General features: G+C 38.1%; 2 protein-coding genes across 3 annotated transcripts in view; both read right to left on the bottom strand.

Moving 5' to 3' along the window:
• The window catches only part of LOC140947467 (T-box transcription factor TBX20-like), a 46,876-nt gene that overhangs the window by 20,750 nt on the left and 2,172 nt on the right, over nucleotides 1-23,954 (bottom strand). The window contains exon 1 of one of the 2 annotated variants that reach the window (XM_073396579.1): nucleotides 7,746-7,952. The exons of the other annotated variant lie outside the window; for it this stretch is intronic. The gene's annotated coding sequence lies outside the window, so the exon portion shown is untranslated. Of the gene's footprint in view, nucleotides 1-7,745; nucleotides 7,953-23,954 lie in introns of those variants that run through there. 2 annotated transcript variants of the gene reach the window in all.
• On the bottom strand, nucleotides 8,579-10,592 carry LOC140947479 (heart- and neural crest derivatives-expressed protein 2-like). The gene is made up of 2 exons (XM_073396592.1): nucleotides 9,443-10,592; nucleotides 8,579-8,925 (listed from the first exon to the last, which is right to left on the bottom strand). The coding sequence occupies exons 1-2, from the start codon at nucleotides 9,854-9,856 to the stop codon at nucleotides 8,806-8,808; spliced, it is 534 nt and encodes a 177-aa protein (XP_073252693.1). The 5' UTR covers nucleotides 9,857-10,592; the 3' UTR covers nucleotides 8,579-8,805.

Below are 23,954 nucleotides of genomic sequence, written 5' to 3'. Positions count from 1 at the left end.
TATAGAGGAGGCATTGTTCGATTGGCCAATCGTGTTGCAGTATGACGTCAAAGCAAAGTATCGGTTGATTTCTAGAAAGTTCTCGGACGTGAAGTTTTTTCATCCGAGCGTTCGCTTAACCAACCAAAAGCCACGCGCGTTTGTATCCGTTCGATAAACCCATATAAGGGAATCCAAGACAGTCTTGGATTCTGGATTACACGCCAGGGATTTCGGACTCCAGTTACTGGATTTCGAACTCTTTGTCAGTGGAACTTGGAGGGCTCCGGGTTCCAAATTTTAGAGGGATTCCAGATTCCTTGAGCTGTATTCTGGTTTCCAAAGCCCAGGATTCCAATTCCACAAGGAAAGGTTTTCGCATTCCGGATTCCAAAAGCGAAAATTTTCCCTGATTCCGGAATCCGGAATCCCTCGCTTGCATGGGGTTAATCAGATAAATTTCTTCCACTCTTCGCCGCAGTGGGAACAGGTATTCGGGCCGAAACGGAAGTAAATGAGTAAAGGACTAGAACTGAGACGGAAGTAAAATTCAGAAGTGGGGATTGGTATCTAGTGCACCAAGCCCTCTCGGTCAGCCGAAGTGTTCGATATCAGTAGCTTAAGTGTTGTCATTTGCGCGCTGCTGTGTGCGCAACGCATTCCTAGCGATATATTTTTTCAAAACACTCTTTTCGCTAGTAATTTTCCCTCTCCATTTGGACTGCAAAATTTTTTTTATGTTATCTTAAAAGGCGTTTTAAAACTTTCTTACGGTATTAAGATAGAGACTTCTACAAAGCATAAGGAAAAAAACAAAGTTTGGCCGCGCGTATGAATTGACGCCTACTGCCTCGTTTCAATAAAACTTTACGTACTTTGTCTCTCAGCTAAACTTTAATCAACATGATATGTGTGCTTGATTGCGAACGTACAATTTCGACCAAGCCACTGACGAACCAACGAAACATTGATAAGCCGATTCATCGAACCATGGAGCAAACGATCCGTTCGAAGCATCGAAAGAAACAATGATCCAATGATACCAAAGTTCCATGGAAATATACTCTAGGGCCTACGATCGATGAATGCTGCATAGATCCAACTACCCAATGGTCCCAGCCCTATTAATGAATAAAGTCGATTGTATAGATTCTTAGACAAAATAGAAGGGAAATTTAATTTCCCCGTCCCCCTCTCTCCTCCAAATCAAGGGGTACCGGGCGGGAAAATAGCGCTCTTTGGCCTGGGGGGTTTGATGTTCCATTTCATTCTGTCCAAGATTTTAAGTGATGAAGCGAGTGACGTCATTTGTAGGTTCTTACACTGAGGTCAAAAGTAAAAGCCCCCCCCGGGGGGTACTTGGGTTAATTTTTTTTGCGCCGCTGGCCTCTCAGAGCCCCTACCCCATCATAGTCTATTCTGTGGCCAATTATAGACTCCATCTTAGTCACTTTCGGGCAAATATGGAATTTTCGCGATCCCAACAAAGTAACTTTCTATTTATGAATCTACCTTATTTTGGATGAAGAACACTTTACTTCTCACCTACAGTACAAACATTCTGGTACGTTTGCTGACCGTAAATATGAAGAACTGCGGAATCAGAAAATGGGCGACCCCTTCAAGTAACTCTGTTGAAAATGCGACCCCGTTATAGTCAATCCAGTCGTGAAAATGCGACCCCATCCAGCGGCACATCCCCATTAGCCTCTTATAAGAAAGTACAGCCCCCCACCACCACCACGTGGGAGAAGCCGCAATTTCACTTGGCAACGTATTCCAGTCCTTTACACTCCCTATTCTTCATGCTAAAAAGTCCTTCATTCAAAACTGAATTTTATTAAATGTTTTTCGTTGGTCCTTATCATAATCCATTAAAAATTGAATTATCTCGAAATAGAATATTTTTTCTACCTTTTAACACTACAACAGACAGAGTGACAATTAAATATCTCAAGCATTAGCCGAGTCACAAGGTTGAAGATAGAGATATCATTAAAATGTCAGTATGTTATATCATAAAAAACTGGCTAGAACATGTTCCTCGAAAAGGCGACAACTACCTAACGTATCATACAAAAATCCTCATCACAGTACTAACACTTCAGTAATCATAAATTATATTACAATTTTAACTTGGTATTGGCTCTACGGAGCTTCACCATTTTCTCGTGTTAGTCATGAAATAATTTTCGATATCGAGATTCTTCGGGAGATAATGGGTGACCTTTGTGCCTTTGGGCTCTTCCGTCTGAAATATCACTCAGCATTTTTGCTGATTCTCTGATGGGAAGGTTTTCAGATTTTCAAATACAAAATATGTTTTGGAAATATCCTGATGATCATCTTACTTTTGTCATTAACGTGATTTAAGACATAAGGTTGGGCTAATTAGTGGTGATTGCTCCATGATTTGTTTTTAACTTCTCAAATCAGATTTAATAGCGCGTTGATGGGGTTGTCAAGGAGTCACAATCAATTGCTCACAGAATAGGCTTGAAGATATATAAAATATAAACCAGAAACTCAAGGAAAAAAGAACAGTTTTAGTTTGTTTGTTTGATGTGATTTGCATAACATATAAACATTGTGCTGCATATGATGAGTGCCCTCTTACTCCCAAAGCTCTCAGAGAAAAGAAATGTTTCCGTGAAAGCCAAACAGTTTTAACTGTAATCGTTTTCTTAAAGAAAAAAATCATTTTAATATAAGATTAAAAAATTAAAAGCACATTCGACAGTCCAGGTCCCAATTTTCAGAAAGAGAAGATATATTTGATGTATTTCAATAGTTATATCTGTACTCTTAATTCGCGACAAACAATTTACTGCTTCTATTAAAATCTGAAAGCCTCGAAAGGGTGTCACTTCTACGAATTTTTACCGATTTTGGAGCTTTGGGTATGTATCTACAAAAGTCCAAATGCAATGACCCGACTCTGTTGAGATGCAACCCGGAACTCTGGCCTATGTTGCTCTTGGCAAAATGACTCAAACAAAAGTATTCGTAAGTAGATGATCGAAGAAACCAGAAAAGGTTTAAAACGATATATCATCATATAGCATTTCTGCTTCTGTTCTTACTTTAATTTCGATTTCTTAGATAAAGTATTTGACCTTAAGCTCCGAGTTAGCTTTGGATCTCAAAGGGATGGCTAGTGGAACTCTTTCTCTTCAGTAGAACAAGAAGTTTTCCCTAGAGTTTGACTAGCGTAAAACTTAATACAAATTACTGTAGTTTTACGACAATGTACATGACAGGTCTTGAAACGATAAAGGAATCCACTTGTTTCGTTGCATTTTTATGCACTAATCCGTTGCCGGAAAGTTCTTTAATTGACTTACGCTAAATATCTCTCAAAAAGGTTCCCTTTCAAGTCATGCAAAGGTTGAAAAACAGTGGAACAAAATGATATTATTGGTATGTTGCCAGCATAGCTAGTAAGAGGACTGAATTAGCGGTGTTGTTCTCTGAGGATACGAGAAAATATAACTAAGGTTTTGGAACAAGGGACAACATGGTGGCTGATTATGCTGGACGACATTGACGTTAAAGGTAGCGAACCACAGCTGACGCGAAAATGCTTATGGAGTCAATGCTACAAACGGAATGCGCAACAACTCATTCAATACGTTTCGCACGATTCCTGCGGCACGATTCAGCTAATTGTTTTGCTGTCAATCTACAAAATGTTTGAATTTATTTTTTCAGCTAATATTTATGTTGGATAGTTCAGAAAGACAAATAGCTAAAAAATGGAAACGAAACAGGTAAGCCGGCTCAAGTGGACACTTTGCAGTAGTTTTCTAGTTCAGTTCAAGTGTTTTTGGTCTTGGTGGCGATTCCAGTTTTGTTATTTGTGACTTCTAGCATTGTGCTCCATATAGCTTGAGGCCAAACCACAAAAACGTGTATGTCTCCGACATTTCTAGTCACGAGAAACTTTAGATAGAATAAAAGTTTATGATAGACTCGGGAATGCGGATCAATTTATGAAAATGAACTAAAATCACTCAATGGCTGTGATTTATTTTCAAGCTACAGTCAGTGAGAATTCCTTTACTGACGTTTAGGAAAGAACTGACATGAAATATTAAGCCTTTAAGCAAGCTACTAGTGCCTCGAAAGACCAAAAAGACAACAACTTCAAGCACATTACTATTTAAATAAAATTATGCCATTTGAGTGAATGCGCAGTTAAGATGTCGACGAGGAATTAAATTTTTCTAAAGAAAGATTTCGATCCTTTCTATTTTTTCGTGATTCGAGCTTGAACCAAATGTTGACATAATTTCATAAGCTAGTAGAGACAGGGGTAAATGTTAGTGCAGTCTATAGAGTCTTCATATACAATGTTAGACCCTGTTAGGGCCCGAGAGAAGCCAGTCATGACTGAGCGAGTGATCGATAGCGATCTCGAGCGATCGCTCTAAGTTACTCCAAGCCTTGTTCTTAGGCGGAATCAGTGTCTTTTGACCGTGTGTAAATATTTGTTCATCCGTATTCTTTGTATTTTTCCTGGTGTAACTAATTCCGTGAGGAGTGACAAAAGTTAAAGTTTGCTTCTATTCCGGACCCCCGAATTTGTAGTAGAAACGTATATTATATTATTTATTCATTAGTCTGACAAGCAACGCCATTTTTGCAAATTTGTATTGATTTAAATATTTTAACTTATTCCTCGGAAATGTTAGTAAATGGTTACACTTAGAACTTGCGGACTTGTAACTGTGAACAAAATAGTAAATGATAATGATTTCGAGACAGCAAAGAGCAGAACAGATGGATTAATGTTTCTTGTGGAAACCGTGTGACACTCGCGAGCCTCACATGTTTCTTTTTAATCTCCTTATTTACGAGATTTGGCAAACAAGACTTGAGTAGTTAGTGTTTGTTTTCGACCACGTCTTTTTCGACATGTTTTCGCATGTAAGTTGTTCTATCTGCTTTGATAAGTATAAGATTACCAGTTTTTACTAATAATTGTAGAACTAGCTTTCACGGTGCTCGATGACCGAACCTGTGCCCATGTAAAACTGGCGCGTCAAAACTGAGAAAATTTCTGTTCAGTCTTCAAAATCAATGTTATTATATCAGATCGCTAAACTACGGTTCCTTTATACTGTTACACATCTTTTTATCAAACATGACTGAAGTTAGAAGAGCATTTTCAAATCAGAATCCGTTGATCATTGCAACGTCGCTTGGATCAGCTGGATGCTCATGATCCACTGACAAGTCCCTACCATGTTACGAGCAAGAAAGTACCCTGCTCCAAAAAAGACACCCGTTTCGTTTGAACTTTAAGGTTTGTCAGAATTGAGTATAGTTAGCTCGGGATGATGATTGACACTCTATTTTTCCGAATGGTCCTTATAAACCAGTCAGTTGACAACTGCTAAGAAATCAGGTCAAACTGACAAACGAATAACAAACGGCTACAAAAGTCGGCGTTGGTTTCCGCTGAAACCCACAGTGATTGCAAATGTTTAGAATTAAAAATTTCAATTTCTCACAGGCACATTGAATACGAGAGTACATAAAACTCGATTTAAATTTATAGTTTGTCCTTCTCACTACTACATTCATAAGTTTGATCTTCAGTTCAAGATTTCTTGAGATTACTTTGGTCTAACCTTCGGCTCCCTCGATCATGCGATGATTCAAGTTCCATTACTAAAATGTAGAAAAAATTGTAATATTGAAAAGGTTTTATTAGAATGGTCACCTTACATAGTTTGAATTTGTTTCTTGCAGTGCAACTAGCGGACACTGGGGAAGAGAAATGGCCAGTATTTTTTAATACATGTCGCATACGGTTCTCAGACTGTTAACAATTAAGTCTACACTATTGTTACACAATCTGTTACTTTTCCTTTCAAATCTTCTTTTGTTACATTTCATAAAACAATGCTCTTTCACGTCTTTAAACTGAGGTACAATTGTAGCTCTTTTAAGGGGAAACGACCAGTAACATCTTGAATATTTGTGTGTTTGGGGTCATTGCTTTTTCCTGTGGTTCTGTCTAGCACCTTCATGCTCGATAAGGTGTGGTAAGAAATAACGCATCTTTTCAGGATTAAAAACCACTATATAATACAGATTTTAAGCTATATACATGAGAGACCTTAAAGAAATATCTTAATAATTGGTTTATGGCTTGTTTTCGTTAGGGAAAAACAAGAGTCACAATAGGCACTCTTGGATGAAATGATAAACAAATAGAAAATAACAATTTAAATCGCTAAGCTGCCAAAATTCTTAAGAATGTTTAATAATTGTTAAACGAAATAATCTATGGTTTGTTTAAGTTAACTATCTATCTTTGCTGGCACATTTTATGTAGTTTGTTTTCGAGGTCAAGCCCTACTTGTTTATTTAGTAATAATATTAAAACTGCTCACTCTGATTTATACTGTTGTTGTAGCAAATTTATGCGGCCAATTCGTGACTGCTGTTGAAACAAAATCAAAAAATTTCGCGATGGTGAAAGTTAAAGTTTTGTTTAATTCATTATTAACTAATCAATCTGGTATTTTGAGATTTTGAAAGGCCACGGCAAATATTTTAAAGATGCAGACAAAACATAACCTTTTCTTTCCAGGTTTTGCACGCAACGTTATGGACTCGGTTAAAATGGCTTGATTTTTGTGTAGTGAACAACGCTTCTGATTCCTATCTTATGTAGAACTGTTTCGTGTTAAGAGCATTTAAAGTATTTTGATGCAAGGAAATGGTCTGTATAAAAGGTTGTTTACAGATTTTTTATCAAGCTAATTAGGGAATGAAAGCCACAATGTTCCACCCCCAGTTCAAGGCTCATTGCGCAACTCCGCCCTCTCGACGTGGTTTCTTATCGTTTCTAAAACTGAGCTTAAAAAGTCTCAGCTCGTGGAAGATACCTTGCTATCCCAGGCATAGAACTCGCGAAGCTGATGGCATCTTGGACTTCACTGAGAAAGCAATATTTCCGCACAAAGACGATTTTGTCATTTCTGCAGTGCCTAAGCGATTGTTATCTGTTTATTCGGGTTTATTCGTGGGAAAAACGTCTCGAGCATTTACAAATATCACTTGTAAATCTCGCTGAGGGTAATAAAAGTTCATCTTAAAACCCTGCCTGTTTCCGTGGGTGTTCTTTAGTCGACTTTTTGATCACACTTGTCGTTCTACGTTATAAAAGATCAGTCTGGAGGGAATGCGCTGGCCTTAACACATCAAATGTGTTCCGGAAAGTTTAAAATTGTATTCGGAAATATCAAATAAAAAATTCAGGTTTGTTGTTACCACGGTTAGATGTTATGAAAATAATTTGGTTAATTGTTCTGTGTTGTTAAAATGAAAAAAGCACGTACCAAGTATCTCGGTCACCCTAAATCCACTTAGTGTGTGAGGGTGAATTTGTTTGCAGGTATTGTTCCGAACCAAATATCCTTTCACGTGCAATCATAAAATAAAGGTTTTTAGAACCTTCAACTTGGACCCTTGTAACTAGTCGGTTCGGTACATTCTCTCTTTAAGTCTCCAGTTGGTGGTTTTTATATTTCTCTCAAAAGCATTTCCGTCCATGACGCCTGAACGATGACTGCCGTTGAAAACGAGCGATGCAGTTGAATGCGCTGTTGTTACCATGCTTCTTAGTTACGTTCATGATTAAAAAAGGGCTAATACTTAGTTGTTGGATGCAAAAAAAAGCTTGCAGTATTGTTGGATCAAATAAAACGTAATTAAGTTTAGAAGACAAAGACAAGAACTGAGTGGCGTACCCTTTTTCCATGCTCAACAAACGGACTTCTTTCAAATCAAGAAGTGGATGATCCATCGGCGGAGTTGCCCAAAAGCACTTTGACTGGCTCGTGGATGCGAGAAAATGTCTTGTCTTCTTCACACCAAAGATATTTTAAAGCGAAATCAAAGTCCTTTTAACGCTTTTGTTTGATCACTAAGGGAAGATGAGCACTGAAATAAGTTGAGATCGAAGGAAGGTCGCATCGTGCTCACATAATTACACGATGGCCCTGTCATTGGAGTTTTGACACCAAAGCGCTAAAATGTTCCCTGTTTTATATCAGGGTTGCTCTTTGGAAGTGGACACGACAACTTACAGTCAATCATAAAAATCTCAAACCGTTATTTCATCATGTACTCTGTATCTTATGATTTTTATTTCAATAAATAAGACATGTTAATCACCAAGACACTTCATGAGGACTCAAGTAAACGAATCTCTGCGGCCGTGAATCAAGAACTCGAAGAAGGAAGGTGACTGGATTGTGTCTCTGTACATCTAGTATTTACAACGTCTCTTTTAGAAATGACCTAACGTGAAGGGTTTCTTAAAATTGATGGGTTTTAAATACGTAGAAACCAGACAAATGGTTAGTCTGGTCGTAGATATTTTGATTGCCGCAGAATTTTTAAATGATGAGACTAATTGGGTCAAATGGCTTATACAGGTATAGTATAAACGAAGCAAGTTAGCTCAACAATTATTGCTAGTTGCGATCATTAAAGTAAGTTTAATAGCATCAGGTTTCGGCATCTTTCAAGCCATTGCTGCATTTTGTGCATGCAGAAGGGCATCTGGAATTGATGCACTTCTGCTGACTAGGTTGAGTGGTTCAATTTTTTAAGAGACGCATGAAATAAGACAGCCCCGCTAAAAGAATCAACTCAAGCCGGCTTCCCGTGGATAAACGTCTCTCCTATTAGCCTCAGTACTTCGACTGGGGGTCCGCTTTTGATGTCGAAGTAATCTGGCGCAATTTAGGAATAATCCAAGGATCTTTTAAGCCAAACGTCTAAGCAGCGACCGGATGGAGACCATCACGATACGGATTCCTGTTTCGCTGTTCCCAGTAGTTCTAAAGCCCAGACGTGTTGTGGCCAACCTGTTCTGGAGCTGCGGCGTGGTGGAGCTACGTAGCTCTGTTTTTCATCATCACTCTGTTTAAGAAAGTGCGAGAGAAATCCTCATTTTTAATACAACATTTGGTTAATCCGAAGTGAGTACAAGGGAATGAGTCAGTATTCATCGGAATGTGCAAGTCGCCTGTACTTCAAAGTACAGGAGAGAGGGGATTCGGGGATGGGACGATATTTCACAAACCAACCACAACAATCTGTTGTAAATTAACTGTGCATTTGCATAGAATAGAAGTGGAACCCCGTAGAGTTTATTGAAGGTAAAGTCCTCGTAAAGTCGAGAGACGAATGTTATTTTCTTTGCATTTTATAAGACAGTCGATCCATAATTTGAAGTCCATGCACTAAACCTCGCGAAATAACTTAGAATGAAAACCAGTGGCTCATGTAGAAGCCAAATGATCATTTGTAAAAACACTTAAGGGTTGATCTTACAAGAAAGCATATTACGAAATAATGGCCTTAGCAGGAAGCCCCACTTTTGCATTACAAGGTCTCAAATAAATATAACCCTTAAAAAACGTTAATTAGTATTTACCCTTGGTGAGTTCGATTCCTCTTTGGTGTGATTACTGCTATCCTTTTCACCCTCCATCGAGTTGTTGTTTGCGTCTGTTTCATGTGTTGGCTCTGTCGTAGGCGTAGCAATTTCCTGGTCGCGGGTTTCGCCTTCTAGTTGATTTTCCAAATGATGTATATAACTCATAGCCAGCTTCAGAGTCTTGATCTTAGATAACTTGGTGTCAGATGGAACGTTAGGAATATGTTTCCTTAAGTCTTCAAACGCTGCGTTGATGTTCTGCGTTCGTCTTCGCTCTTTCCTGCTCGTTGCCGTTTTAGGATTGGATTTTCGTCTCCGGCATCCGCCACCAATTTCTGGTCTGTTAGCAGGAGAGCTGCTTTCAACTTCATTGCGATCTGTTCTCTGAGCGTCGTCACAATGATCTCCCATGTTTTGAATTTCAGTATCTTTAATGCGGCGTCAATCTAACACCGTTTTAACGACAAATGCAAGGGTAGCTAGGTTGAAAATGGCAGTATAACAACTATATGTCCTGAAGAGTGTAGCTGCTGAACAACTTTGGAGAACTGATGTGATCGCTCTTGCGTAGGTTCTATTGTTTTGAAACGTCCCATAGCCCTGTTGCGAAGCAGTTCCCAGAATCCCGTGCAGACCGCATTCACATGCGTGCCTGTGGGTTACTTGACAATTTCCGTTCTCTTATCGGTCATCAGACCCGAGCTCAAATTGACGTATTCTTGTTTTCCCGTGTTTATAAATTCATTAGGAATTTACCGCCACAATTTAAAATGATATTTACAATAAAACAGTGCAAAATTGTCGTAAAGTTCTGTCCTCCGAAGCCAGAGTTTGTCATTTTCCTCTTTTGTCTCTCATGAGGTTGTCAAGTCATCAATTTAGCACATGACAGGATAAATTCATGACTTATCAATTTGCACGTTTTTAGATTTTCGAAGATTTGATGAATTGATAGTTCAGGGACGCATCAGTTCATTCCTCCACCATATGGATATTAATTCGCCGGTTGTTTTGCTATTCTTCCGTCAACCCTCAAAAATATGATCACTATCTTCACCACAAAGAAAAAATCTTTACCACAAAGGAAAATACGGTCAGCTGTTATTTTGGTAGTATACTGCATCTAACTTCATCTCAAAGTCCTCAAAGTGTCAGTCTAAAATCCGATCTTCATGATACTGACGCAACTATGGTTTTGCAAGGAGAAGAAACATGCAAGTAAAAATTGACTGAAATTTCCAGAGTTTGTTGTTTTTCTCCTCTGCAGTTCAAGTTCTGGGTTAGTAAGATACCAGTTTTCCACGAATTTGTGCTGATTTTCCCACGGATGGGTTGACTTTATCCGGAAAATCGCCTTACCGTGGCTGCTTTTGCATCCTTGCCACCCAGAATTCACTTGAGTGGAAGAGAAAAACTTTTCAGGTTAACTTAAGAATGCTAAATATTGGTCTTCATTTTCCCACTTACATTTTAAGCATCTTATTTTGTAGCAATTTAGTTCCGTAAATGACAGAAACTACCACAAATCTTTGCGGCCACCCACAACTCAATTGCAAAATATAAAACATATTTTAATGGCACCTGAAAATGCGAACTATGGAGATTTAGGGAGGCGTATTACATCAAACTTGTTAATGACTTATGCCAACACAAAGCTCCAACAACTATATAGCCCTGTCTTGAAATTTTAAGCTAGCTTTACCCGAAATTAATGGTCTAGTTATATTTTTTACCTAGTTTGAGTCTTCAACTCTTTCTAAATGAGAGAATTGTATCAGCACTTACTGGATAACAGACAATCCAGACTGGAGCGTCAAGTGCAATCCACCACCAGCACAAAGCCACAGACATTCTCATTTTACTCTAAGTTGACACGAGAAAGGTTTACGTCTTTCAACATACTGCCCAGTTTAAAGGTATTTAAAATCCACTTTCGACATAAATGTCTAAAGTATTTTTGTCTTTCCGTCATCGTGTGACAAGGTATAACTAATTAATTTATATTTGGAGAGACACTTTGACCTTCAAGTGATAAACAAACACTTTTATCCGTGAAATGTAAAAATTCATCTCAACGAAATTCTTTCAAGATGGCAGGGCCACTGTTAAGTCTAGCAGTACTTTCAAGAAAATATAAATTAAATACGTCAAACTACCGCCAGGTCTTTTTATGGATATGATGACAGAACTTTGCATGGTTAATTTACCACGTGCGCACAAGTGTACACAGATCAGTCTCTGCTGTTTTCTTGCTTAGCCCAGTCACGTGACTAGACAAGGAAGGAAGCTCAGCATCTGTGATACTAACCACTCACAGCAACGCAGAAACAATAGTAATAGGCTCATTTTACAAAACAACACAACACACATTCCAAACTGGCCTTACTTATCCTTTTCAATATATATTTTTAAGCAAATCTTAGCCTGCGTAGGCGCTTGGAGTTAGTGGGTGAAAGAGAGAACGGGCGCGCGCGAGGGAGACACGCGAGGGGTTTCTCCTTCTCGCGCGCCCGTTTTTTCTTGTGCCCACTTCTTCCTAGCCTGCGAAAACGTCCGTTTCTCCTCGCTCTTTAGGGAGAAGGGAGAAACGGATGTTTTCGCAGGTTAACTACTTCAAAGCGCCTGCTACACAGGCGAGGCAAATCTAAAAAGTACAGCACAGAAAACATAATTAAACATACAATGGCAGTGGGCTCCTGACAATGGGTAATACGGCCTCTAGGTATTGAGACTAATGCAGAGCCAAATCACTTTTCGGGGGTGGAAGCTGAATAATTGAATCACGATTATTCATTATTCTTTGCTTTTTTCTCCTGATTATTCATTATTCATTTCAAATTTTTCCTTGATATTCATTATTTATTTTTTATTTTTTATATCAATTTCTCTTCTCAAATTCCCTTTCTGTGAATTATATAACTAAAGAAGTTAAAAATGTGATACTAAGAAACTTTTGGCTCTATCACAAAGGAAGAGAATCGTACTGAAAAAACGAGGTAGAAACCTTGAGATTAAACAATATATGGAATACATTTTAACCGGAAATTTTCTACAATTCTATACTTTGGTTATCAAAAGTTTACATCATCAATATACATTCAACCTTATCTTTAGCAAGTACCCCTCTTTTTTTTTCTACACATGTGGTCAAAATAATGTAAAAAGTACTAAAAACCGAAACTAACAAATAAACTATAACTGCGGGAACAAACACTAAATTTTGTACAATAAATCCTAACGTAATCGACTTAGTTCAAAAGTCGGGCAGAATAGACTGCTTGCTTGCATGGGACCCACTAGTACTGCCCCACCTACCAGGTTACTACTCGGTCGGATTTTAGGACCTGTCTAATGGCAGGTCCAGGTTTCATTGGAACCTTGACGCTGAGACATAAACTAATTTCCAAATTGTCCAATCGCCGATTTACAAATCCTCTGTCGAACATTACAATGGTAGGTTCTAAGATTGCAACTTTTTAGACAATTGCATCTATGACTAAAGTAATAGAATCCTATGTTTGTGATGGGCAGAAAAGTTGAACTTATTCCTTTCGTCTTCCGTTTTTATGGGATCATTTAACAGCTATGAGTTATTCATTATTCCTAGGCTAGACAGTGTTATTCATAATTCCGGATTTTCTAACTCCAAATATTCATTATTCATTTTCGTTTAAACCCCGTTATTCATTATTCAGCTTCCACCCCCGACACTTTAATTACTTTAGCAGTGGAAGTTTGTGACTGACTAGCCAGTGCACTTTAACTCCTGATAGCCATACCACGGAGTGGACTGGAGTAGTGATTGCTTCTTGATAGTTGTTTTAAATATATATATTTTTTCTTCACAAATAATATTTTACTGTACTGTCTTTTTGGCTGCTTAAATACCTTATTGAGACAAAGTTGATTATCATTGATTCGTGTGATACCAGCGCAAGGCCAAAGTTAGCATGGTGCCTGGAGAGTAGCAATGAAACACTGCGATTGCCAGTAACAAGGGTGGTACCTCCGTTACCTGAGTTAGTATACGACCAAAACAGTCGGGCTGCAATAATTCTTAGCGCGGACTTATATAGCTCATTGACAGGGCTCATTTAGGGTCACATTGTACAGTCGCACGTCTTTAATACGGCCACCAAAGGGAAGGAGTCATGTGTTCGCAGCATGGAGGAATCCGTATTATAGACGTGGGAAAGGCGTTGAAGTTCATATCTTCGTAGCCTGCGTAACTGGCACCGGTTATTATTTGGTTATTAAAAATACACAGGTGCCTGCTAAGCAGGTTAATAGCGGAGCTCGATGCGCGGCGCTGACGGAGCCCCATAGCTAAGGAAATGTTGCAATCTACCCTTCCGAGAAAATTTGGTATTCACGTGACCGTACACCGACCGACCGCCCGCCCGACCGTCCGTACCACAGGCATATAAAATAACTCAATCAACAGGTACAGCAACCCAAATGCAACTCAAGGTTTTATTTGGAAGGAAATCACATGGCCGCCTGGACTTTTAGAAAGAAAAAACAACAAAGTCGTGTCTTTTTCCGCGTTGTTTTTTGTGTTTACACTAACGTGGATAACAGAGAAAGAGCTAGAGCGAGTTATTGAGAAAAAAAGGAGACGAATTTCGTAGGAAGAAAAACATGGAAATTCAAAGCGGCGGTGAGAAAATGAGAAATGCTAGCGGCCAGCAAGGTGAAAATGAGCGGCAATGAAAAATAAAAGCGAACATGAACACAGGAAACAAAATATTGGGTAAGCACATACGACAATTCCTCTATAAAAAATAATGTGTAACTAGGAAGTTTGACGTTTTAGTCGTACAAAACAGCATTGTAGTCGTGCAAAACAATGGCAAGGGAAAGACAAAAAAAGCGTGCTGCACGTGCAAATTTGTTTTTTGTTAATTAGAAGAAAAAGTGTGCTGCACGTGTAATTTGTTTATTTGCTAATTAGATCTATTGGTCTTGAAGCCATTTTCATTGTCGTCCCCGTTTAGTATGACACGATTTAATTTTTTTTGTTTACACGTATTATTAACCAGAGCTTCGCTTTTAGCCCTGGCTAAATCTATATATTATCTTTAGGACCAGCAGAACTGTGCATAATATAGAGATGTCTGTATTGAAGAGTTAGGAATTGTATGAAGTTTCAGTGCTATCTTTAGGACCAAGAGAACTGTCCGTAGTAGAAAGTGTCCCCATTATGTATAGGGAGGGATTGTATATAGTTTTTCTCTTTTGGACTAACAGAGGCATCCGTAATTCGAAGAGTTGTCGGTACTATAGAGATCGGAAACAGCATGAATTTCGGTATCATTCGGACCAACAGATCTGTCTGTAATGTAAGCTGCCCCCCTTATACACTGTATATAAAGGTAAGGAGTGTATGAAGTTTGGTATCTTTGGGAGCAACAGAAGTATCCTTGATCAAAAGGTGTCCATATTGGTAAGGGTTGTATAGAAGTTCGGTGTCTCTAGAACCAACAGAACTGTTCATAAAAAAAACAGGTGTCCTAAGAATAAAAGTGAGGGTAAAGGAGAAGTTAACCTTTACTTATAGATGGTCCCTCGCAAAAGGATTTGGACCTCCGGTCACTTTTAGGTTTCCACAAAATGTTTTTTTACAGTGTGAGTCATCTTACCTGCCTTAAAACGTTTACAGCTTGTGAGTCATCCATCTTACGTGACTTAAACCCATGAATGGAATACGCAATAAATAATGAAGACACTGTGGGCTAAGCACCTACTGTGTGGCACGAAATTTTGCGGAAGTTTATTTTTGCGGATTAGCGATTTTTTGTGTTTTGCGGGAATTAATTTTTGCGATTAGGAGAGATTGGCTTTTCTTGCTAGGAATTAATTTTTGCGATTTTCATAAAGAACCCAGTACCCAGCATTGATAATATTTCGTTGTTTTTTTGAGTACGTGCAATAGAAAGATATATTTTTAAACAATACAGCGGTGTGCCTACCCTATCATGTAAGACCGGTATTTCTCAGTATACTGTTTTGGTTCTGAACGAAAGAACAAGTTGTAATTGAACAGACACGATTTCTTAGTACTGTTTTTTTGTGAAGCGAATTAAAGTTAGAAAATATTACTCTGGAGTAAAAGTGTTTGATGAAGTTTCAGTAATGTATCAAAATTTAAATGAGGATAAGATCGTCGCAGAGGTAATTGCAATTTAAGCAATTGCAATTTACGCCGAAAAAAAATTTCAGAACTTTAAGATGTATTCAACAATTGGCCTGCTCTCAATGTATGGGTCTTCGTCGCTCAGTTGGTAGAGCACTGCAGCGATAACGCAGAAGCCATCCTGTTAAAGTCCCGATTTTTGTTTTCGGGTCAATTTGTGATTGCTAAAAATTACAATTACCACTGAGACGATCATGTCTTCATTTAAATTTGTATTTCCACAATTCACATCATCTTTATTCAATTTCGCCAAAAAAAAAAGGTCAGTGAGATCCAATTTTCAGACATTCTCGAGCCAGGGTAGAGATTTAATTAGGAAATGGCGAGATATATGCCGGTTACAGCTATTAGCGAGACTGGAAACCGGGCAGTCCACTAGATATCTAATCGTGTGAGGTGTATGTTAATTCTCCTACTCTTAGTGGTTGCCTATGGAAGTGTTAAGAACACCTGATTCAGATTTGATCATGGGTTTATAAACCTTAATACAACATTTTGTTTTCTCAGTGCCAGTAATCCGGAACTAAATATGTTACCTAGTCCGCGGTTTTGCGGAAAGAGTACTTGGCTATACTTTGTTTCTTTGGTTTCCCTCTCCTAAAATTTTCTGACTACAAAGCGTTTCAAAGTGATTTAAAAAAGTAAACTTGTCTCTCTTCGCCCGAGGAAGTATTATGTACGAATTTAAACTAACGCGGTTCTCTTTATTTAATGTATACCTATAAACCTTTATTTTCCGGTTTAACAAAGTTAAGAACTATTAACCGCACAGGAAATAACACTTTTCAACGGGATGACCTTTCAGGGGTCTGTTTCCCATGGCTCCAGTTTACTTAAAAAGTAATCATGACCTAAGCCCACATCCAATGGAACAAGCTAGATATCACACGAGGCGCATTACAGACTATGCCATGCCCGGGTGTACCGGGGAATAATCTGGAAAAGTTTAGTGGGGTTCAACAGGGTGCGTCATGCTTGCATGCTGAGCCCCAATCCGCAAACAAATTCTCTAGACCGATCTTTATACATTTTTTTGAACAGTTGGTCGAGAGAATTTCGTCAAAGATCAAAGCATTTTTCCTGAGGTGATGAGTTTATCAATTCTCATAACATAATCTCTTGATCAGTTATTGATATTGCAACGAAGAAAAGTTTTCCTGAAGAGGTTTCATTTGAATGGTGACACCACAAGATTTCGTTCACAGTTAAAAGTTAGGGTGGCAATAAACTCGCCATGAGGTGGTCGAGGATTTAAAGGGTCGATGAAGTGGTTTTCAAAACAGAATTTGGAAAATGCCAGTCTCGTCTTAGGCATGACTCGGAAAAAGGGCGGGCCGCTGGCAGAGTCTTGGTACATGATAAAATGTACCTCAGTATCTCAAATTATGATAGTTATTTTCAGTGGAAGGTAGAAAATTTTATGCATTTTAATTCAACTGAACTTCTTTAATACCACTGAGAATAATCAATTTGCTGGAAGATTTCGGTTTATCGATCATCTTGACACCGTGATATCGTTAATTTTCCGAAAGTTTGGTAATCGCCTTTTCTTCGTGTTGTTAACACAATGCAAGATCATAATGGAAGCCTTGCGGGTTGCATAAATTATTCGATTTCAGTAGAATTCAACTTGCATAAAAAAAGCAGATGATGAGAAAACAGAACGATGGTTAAATCCACTAAGCAATCAAGACAGTCTTAAAAGATAACCCACTCCACTTATCTGCAAGTGAATCAAGTTTTCTTTTTTTGTCGTCCTCACGAGAGGGTAGACGCTCTTAATGGGATTACCGGCAACAATTTCCGCTTGATACGAATCTCACGCGATTGAAAATACTTCGCGAAGTTTGACGCGCTAAATGAAAACCTCTAAAAACATTCTCCGTATCCTTACAGCCTGTCGGAAGTTCAAGGAATTGATTTTGATTGCATTTCATTCCCTGTACACTTTCTCGTGATTCTGAGTATGTCCGTACAGGTTATTTATCTTGTAAACACTTCCACGAAGTGAAATACTTGAAATAAGGCTCTTATCTGCAAAAAAAGACTGCTTTCCCGTTAGGTTATCCCCTACTGAAACCGAACTGAAAGTCTCGTAGTTTAATGTATTACACAGTTTGCTTCAAGTACATCACATATGTTGCAATTTCCGGCTTTGGCTAGTTTAACATAGCGTTTATAGACTGTTGTTGCAAGATTTTATTATTTGGAGAGCTTAAAAAGACTCTAATATCATTTCATTTTTACTTAAGTATGCAATCCTTAAAATTAAATGATGTTGGCAAATGTTTATCTTTTGGGAAACCAATGAAAACGCGTTCCAATAGATTCCTCTTGATATCCGAGCTAACAGTTTTTTTTTAAAGTCAGTGAAGCATATTTTAAATTGCAAAATGCTTCAATGATAAGGCTGGTAGAAGCTCCTTGGAACCACCCCAAAATCACGGTCTTATAGTAAGAAAAAAAAAAGAAAAGAATAATTAAAATACATCACCATAAGCAGCAATGGTTAGAAGTCATTAGCGCTAGCGCGAAGGGCCTGCGGCTTTTCGTAAATAGAAACAATAACCTGTGTTAAATTTTCAAATACTTACTAAACAAGGGATTTTGAATTGAAAAAGCACACGTCGTGACCTTAAAATCCAAACAACAACAAACCGGTTATGATTAACAGGAATCCAAGGTGGGCAGCAGTTTGTTGCCCTCGTTTTAATACGCCATTTTGTTATGACAAGTGTGAAGGTATTTCGATGAGTTAATTTTTAAAATCAGAGATTTGTCAGTTTGTGTACAAGACAAATTCACATGTCCTTTGGTCATAAATAATCAGACAGATATGAGAGGAGACCTTTAGATTGTCAATGATAACGCTAGCACTGATTCCTCAGTAGAGAAATATACCAAGGTAACAATGGTCGCAGAGACAAGGAACTTTACATACTGAGTAACGATTGAGCCTCATGCGATTTCCACCTTGTAAGAGGTTCATGTCAACAGAAACTGCCCCTCAAACAACACTGTTGGCTTTCATGAGACAGACAAAATCAAAATAAACCTTATAATCACAGATTTGCAAATGTATATCCTTCCTAAACGAGAACAGTGTAACATTGATGCAGTCACAGTATGGTGATATGGAAAAGCTCCTTGTTTTGATTGTCTAAGTTACTTTGGAATACACTTCATGCTGTAGAGTATAAAAAACATTACAACAGAAACCGACTTGTTTTTCTGGCACAGGCTTCAAAAGTAATTTATATATTTCCACTCTTAAATGGAAGTATGGAACAATACTAAAGTACATGACTGACTAGCTCAGGTTAACGACAATATCTGAATTTATGTAACAATACCGATTTCTAGTTAACATAGAGGTTTATCCTTATTAAGTGTGATCGCCCGCTTAATAAACCACACCACAAATCGGTTCGCAGACAAAATGGGACTTGAGAGTTGCCGACTGTTATTCTTAAACCTCTAAGACGTTAAAACCTTATTATGACAGAGCAGTTTACTTTTTCTCAACTGCTGGATAAATAAACCAACACGCACGGATACCTTCAGGGAATATTGTGCCGACACAATACTGATACGCCATGTTATTAACCTACCGGACTAAATCTGATACAGTATAATTGGATGAAGAGATTAAATATAGCAAAACTTTAACAGAAATGAAATAATTGAGTAAATCCAAATTGTGATCATATTTTGTTATCTTCTCCCTATGGTTTGAATTCCTTTGATTTCGTCACTTTTGGGATTTTTCCGTTCCCATTGTAAGATAAAGTAAGCTTTTTGCCCCACCCACTATGTGATAGCTGAAGTAAAAGTATTTATCTCTTAAACACTTCTGTCCTTTATTGTCTTTTAAAGGGTGGCATTGGGAGAAGTGTGATGAACCTCTCATCCACTTAAAGTGCAATAGTGTTAACATTTGAAAAATATTAAAGATTCTTTAGTCCTTTTTTTAAAGGCGTTACAACAACGTTTGTCTGACCTTGAGGCTTTAACGGGTTCCCGTTTCTCTGCATTTACCGATCATAAATCTTGCCTCTATTCTGGGAAAGACCGATAAATCAATTAAGACCAGGGGCCCGTTTCTCGAAAGTCCCGATAATTAACGGGCCCGCAAAGCTGTTATTGTTTACATGCAAGATAGAGGTTTCAATAGTTTTGCATTTAACATGATAAAACTATCAGTTGATGAAAAAAAAAGGAGCAGTTTGTTCGCCAGGACCCGCGCTCTTATTCTTTGTATTTCGATTTGAAAATCTGATGTCGGGCCCGAAAAGTTACCGGGACTTTCGAGAAACGGACCCCAGGGCCCAGTTGTTCGAAGGCCGTTTAACCCGGGTTTCTTTTTCTTTTGATCAAAAGCTTTTTCTTGGATAACTTTCTCTGTTGTTTTTAAGAACATCCAATCATCAACTTGTTGACAAAAAAATTAAACTGAATTTACTTTTTAAACTTTCATATCTTAATTCAAATTTTGCTCTTACCCTGGGTTATCTCAACCCAGCTTTGAACAACCGGGTCCAAATACTACGAAGTTCCGAAGTAAGTCTTTTGCACGAGTTTGTTATGAAACAAGCCGTTGTAATTAAGACTGTTCCGGTGAACATTTTTTTTAAAACAGGGCTAAGGGCCAACGTTAAGTGTTTTCACTTACATGGCAGACATTTACAATACGTTTTACTAGGAGGTATAACAACTGTCTAAATCTGTGCAATAGTCACTAGATATAATCTTTGGAACAGTGTTTCTTACACGCTGCGCTGAGTGCTACCGAGTAGTCTACATTTGGAGAACAATCGCTCCAACCGAGGTTCTCCTATCCCCATCTTAAAACACGATAAATACGACGGGTTTCTAATAATGAATTGTACCTAATAGTGTATAAAAGGAAGCAATTAACCTTGCCTGGTGGGAAACTATCAAATTCAAAACTCCCTCAAGTCATCACGTACACATCCTGGCATTTGTTTTTATTCCAAGACCCGCTTTCACGTTTTCATTTCGTCAGCTCATCCCAAAGTTTAGATAGGTGGTCGCCAACCTTTTTAGTCTGTGGATAAAAACTTAAATTGCATTGAAATCATTCAAAGTAAAACAACCCTTGAATTTTATTTGGAGTAACTAATATTATATTTTGATATTTTCAACATAATTACACACGAACCCTGTTGCGGTTAGCACTTGTTATAGGAGTGCTGTAGTTGCTAAGATACGAAATATGTTTCCAACTTGTTTATAGTTTGTATTAAATGATTCCTTTGCATCACTCTTCAAGTGGAGTATTTGAGAATTTATATTTAGAATGTATAAAAAAGGCAAGACTATTACCGTCTAGCTGTCATTTCCTGCTTGAAATTAAAGCAGGGCGGGAGGAACTGATTAGATTGTTTCCTCTCATTGCGCCGAAATTACTCCTGAAAATTTAATTATAATTGACAAATCTCTCTGACGATTGAATATATACAAAGGTGTAACCGTTATGGCTAATTACTATTCCAGGTAAATTTTGTGGATAAAAATCATCCTTCCGACAAAATTAACAAAACAGAAACACAGCTTTAATTTCTTTTGCTCTTGATAATTCAAGTAAATCTTCGGGTGTTAATAAAAAAAAAGCTGTTAACAATAATTTTCAACAGCGCTTTTTGCCATGTTGCACAAGTCCTTACAGTGGAAAATGTGAAAGAAATTTCAAGTGTTCACATGACTCTAATGTGAAACCCGACTGTATTACGCGGGACACTAAGGCCTGTTTCAAACGTCCTGCTACTGCCGTGCCGAACTCAATTGATCGAATTAAATTCAACTTTAGCACGGCAGTAGCGCGACGTTTGAAACCAAGTCGTGCTACTGCCGTGTAGCACGGCACGCCTTGCCTTGGTACACGGCAGTAGCTCGACTTGGTTTCAAACGTCGTGCTACCGCCGTGCCGAACTCAATTCATAAATTATAAATACAGTAGAATACATTTAAAAGTTTGCTGAACCGTTTCTTTATTATTGTGTGTTGTTTTCGGCAACAGCCGTTCTATTCGACTGAATTAAATTCGACGTCTGAAACCAAGTCGTGCTAGTGTCGTGCTGCAGTCGAGCTACAGTCGAGCCAGCTAAGCTCGGCAGAAGCACGACATTTGAAACAGGCCTAAGGCCTCTTTGCTTCTGTCCGCTCAACAGCTTCACTCGATCCTATAATGAATTTGAATAATGCAGGTTTGTTTGGTGGTTCTAACTTTTAGGACTGTGGAAGAAATCCTGAGGTGTGACCAATCATATAAACTGACAGTAAACTGACTCTTCAGCGGTACTTTCACATGGTTCTATCTATTTAGTGTTGCTCCGGCTTTTTAAGTCAGTGGATGAAATTCTGCGGTGTGACAGCAAGTGGAACCTCTCCAAAACGGCCACGTTGGGGACAGAAAAAAGTGACCGTTGTAGGGAGGTATGTATGGACTGTCCGCCAAAAACGTGACCGTTGTAGAGAGGTGGTCGTTAGTGGAGGTTCCACTGTATGTAGTGCTTTCGCATGATATTGTCTGTTTTTCCAGTTGGCAACCCTAAGCTTTACTGCTAGATTGGACCAAGTTATGGCGGGATCAAAAATCTATGGACAAAATCATGCTCGTGGTGCTCTCACTCAAACATCTTTAGTAGAACTTTTGTATTGTAATATCCTGTTACTAGGATTTTAGGAAAAAGAAAATGTGTGAATTTTTTCTTTGGTCTTAGTCAGGGGTGAATTTGCAACAACAACAAAAAATTGGATTTTTGCATTCTTGGGCGCGAGTGTGTTAAAAGGTAAAAGAATTTAAACTATTTTTGCTGTTCTCTGCTGCGGGCAAACGAGTGAACGATTTTGACAATATACCAATTAGTAGCTTCAGTAATAGTTTTGCAAATTCTTCCCAAAATTTTGTTTGCCCGTTGTGGTAACTTAACCAAAAAAGCCCAAACAAATACGGCCTGGTTGATGAGTTAAATGGAGATGCCGCGCACCCTTGCCAAACCGCAAAAGCGGGTCTAACGAGACACCAACAGGTTCTAGTAAGAGAGAGAAGTAAATATATCTTTTTTTAAGATACTAAGCTCTTAAGCTATAATTTTAAGGGTCACATAATTGTCCTTCCATTGGAAAACAGACAATGATGACGGCTTCAATTGTACTCTTTTGCTTCGCTAGCCACTCCTAAATAGGTAAAGGACTACGTCAAGATATTACTGAGGCTTAGCTAATAGAACGGAGGATTTAAACAGAATTTCTGCAATTGAAAGCACTCTGTTAAGTGTATTAAAAGAAGAATGAACAGAGAGAGAAATTATTATTTTCAATTTATTAGCACTTAAATTATAAAAAAACAGACGTAGTAGCTTGATACTAGTTATTGCTCAAGAAGGCAACTGATTATCCTGAAGACTCTTGAAATGTTGAGACTTTTCTCGTAAATGTTATCCTGGAGAACTTTTTAATAAAGCCAAAATGTTTAGAGCTATTAGCCCCCTCCATATTAAATATTACAATCGATATGAAAATGAAAAAGAACTTATTTAAGATGATTCCTGAATACATCATCAGAAATATTTCATGAGTACGAGGTCAGGAGTGCGGTTATTCGAAAGTAGAGTAAACAAGCGCATTACCCCCCAAACCGATAGGCGTTATTCAAATTATCTGAACAGCTGTGAACTAGCTGCTAAAGTATCTGATAAGTTAGTCGAAGTTCTTTTTGAAAACTTAACACTAATGACTTTTTAAGACTTTTTACGCTATTTAATTTTTAGGTTTTGTCACTGAAGCTAGCATTAAAAAAGACAGTACCAAAATACTCTCTGAGTCACTGAATTTTTAGTTTGTTATATAGTGGCCATCTGTTAAGCTTCACACTAAATTTGTGCAAATTATTTAAAACAAAATCTCCACAGATTCAAAGCTTTGGTTGACTAAGTCGGTAAAACAGTAAACTGGCATGCATTGTGCAATTCTGTTCAGGAAACGAAGAAGACCTTCAATATTTTCTATAATCTGTTTTGTTAGCAAGAGGAAGAAAACCCTTCTTTCAAGTAATGGGCAGTTATCTCAAGTTTATCACTTTCCTTGTGTAAGTATCTTTAAACAGAAGGTTCTCTTGTATCGTATGAAGCTGTGAAAAAACGCTTCTACCTTTTGAGTCTGAGAATGAAATCCTAAAGTGTGACCCAACTAACAGATCAGTGCCGTGCCTTGCTGTGGAGCTGTTTATTATGCTGTAACGTCGGTTACTTTATCAGAGTTTATGGATGAAGTGTTTAATTAATTACACCA

The sequence above is a fragment of the Porites lutea genome, chromosome 9, assembly GCF_958299795.1.
Source record: "Porites lutea chromosome 9, jaPorLute2.1, whole genome shotgun sequence".
Taxonomy (NCBI): Eukaryota; Metazoa; Cnidaria; class Anthozoa; order Scleractinia; family Poritidae; genus Porites; species Porites lutea.
Note: the sequence above shows the minus strand (reverse complement) of the source record. Positions and strands in the feature narration are given on the sequence as shown.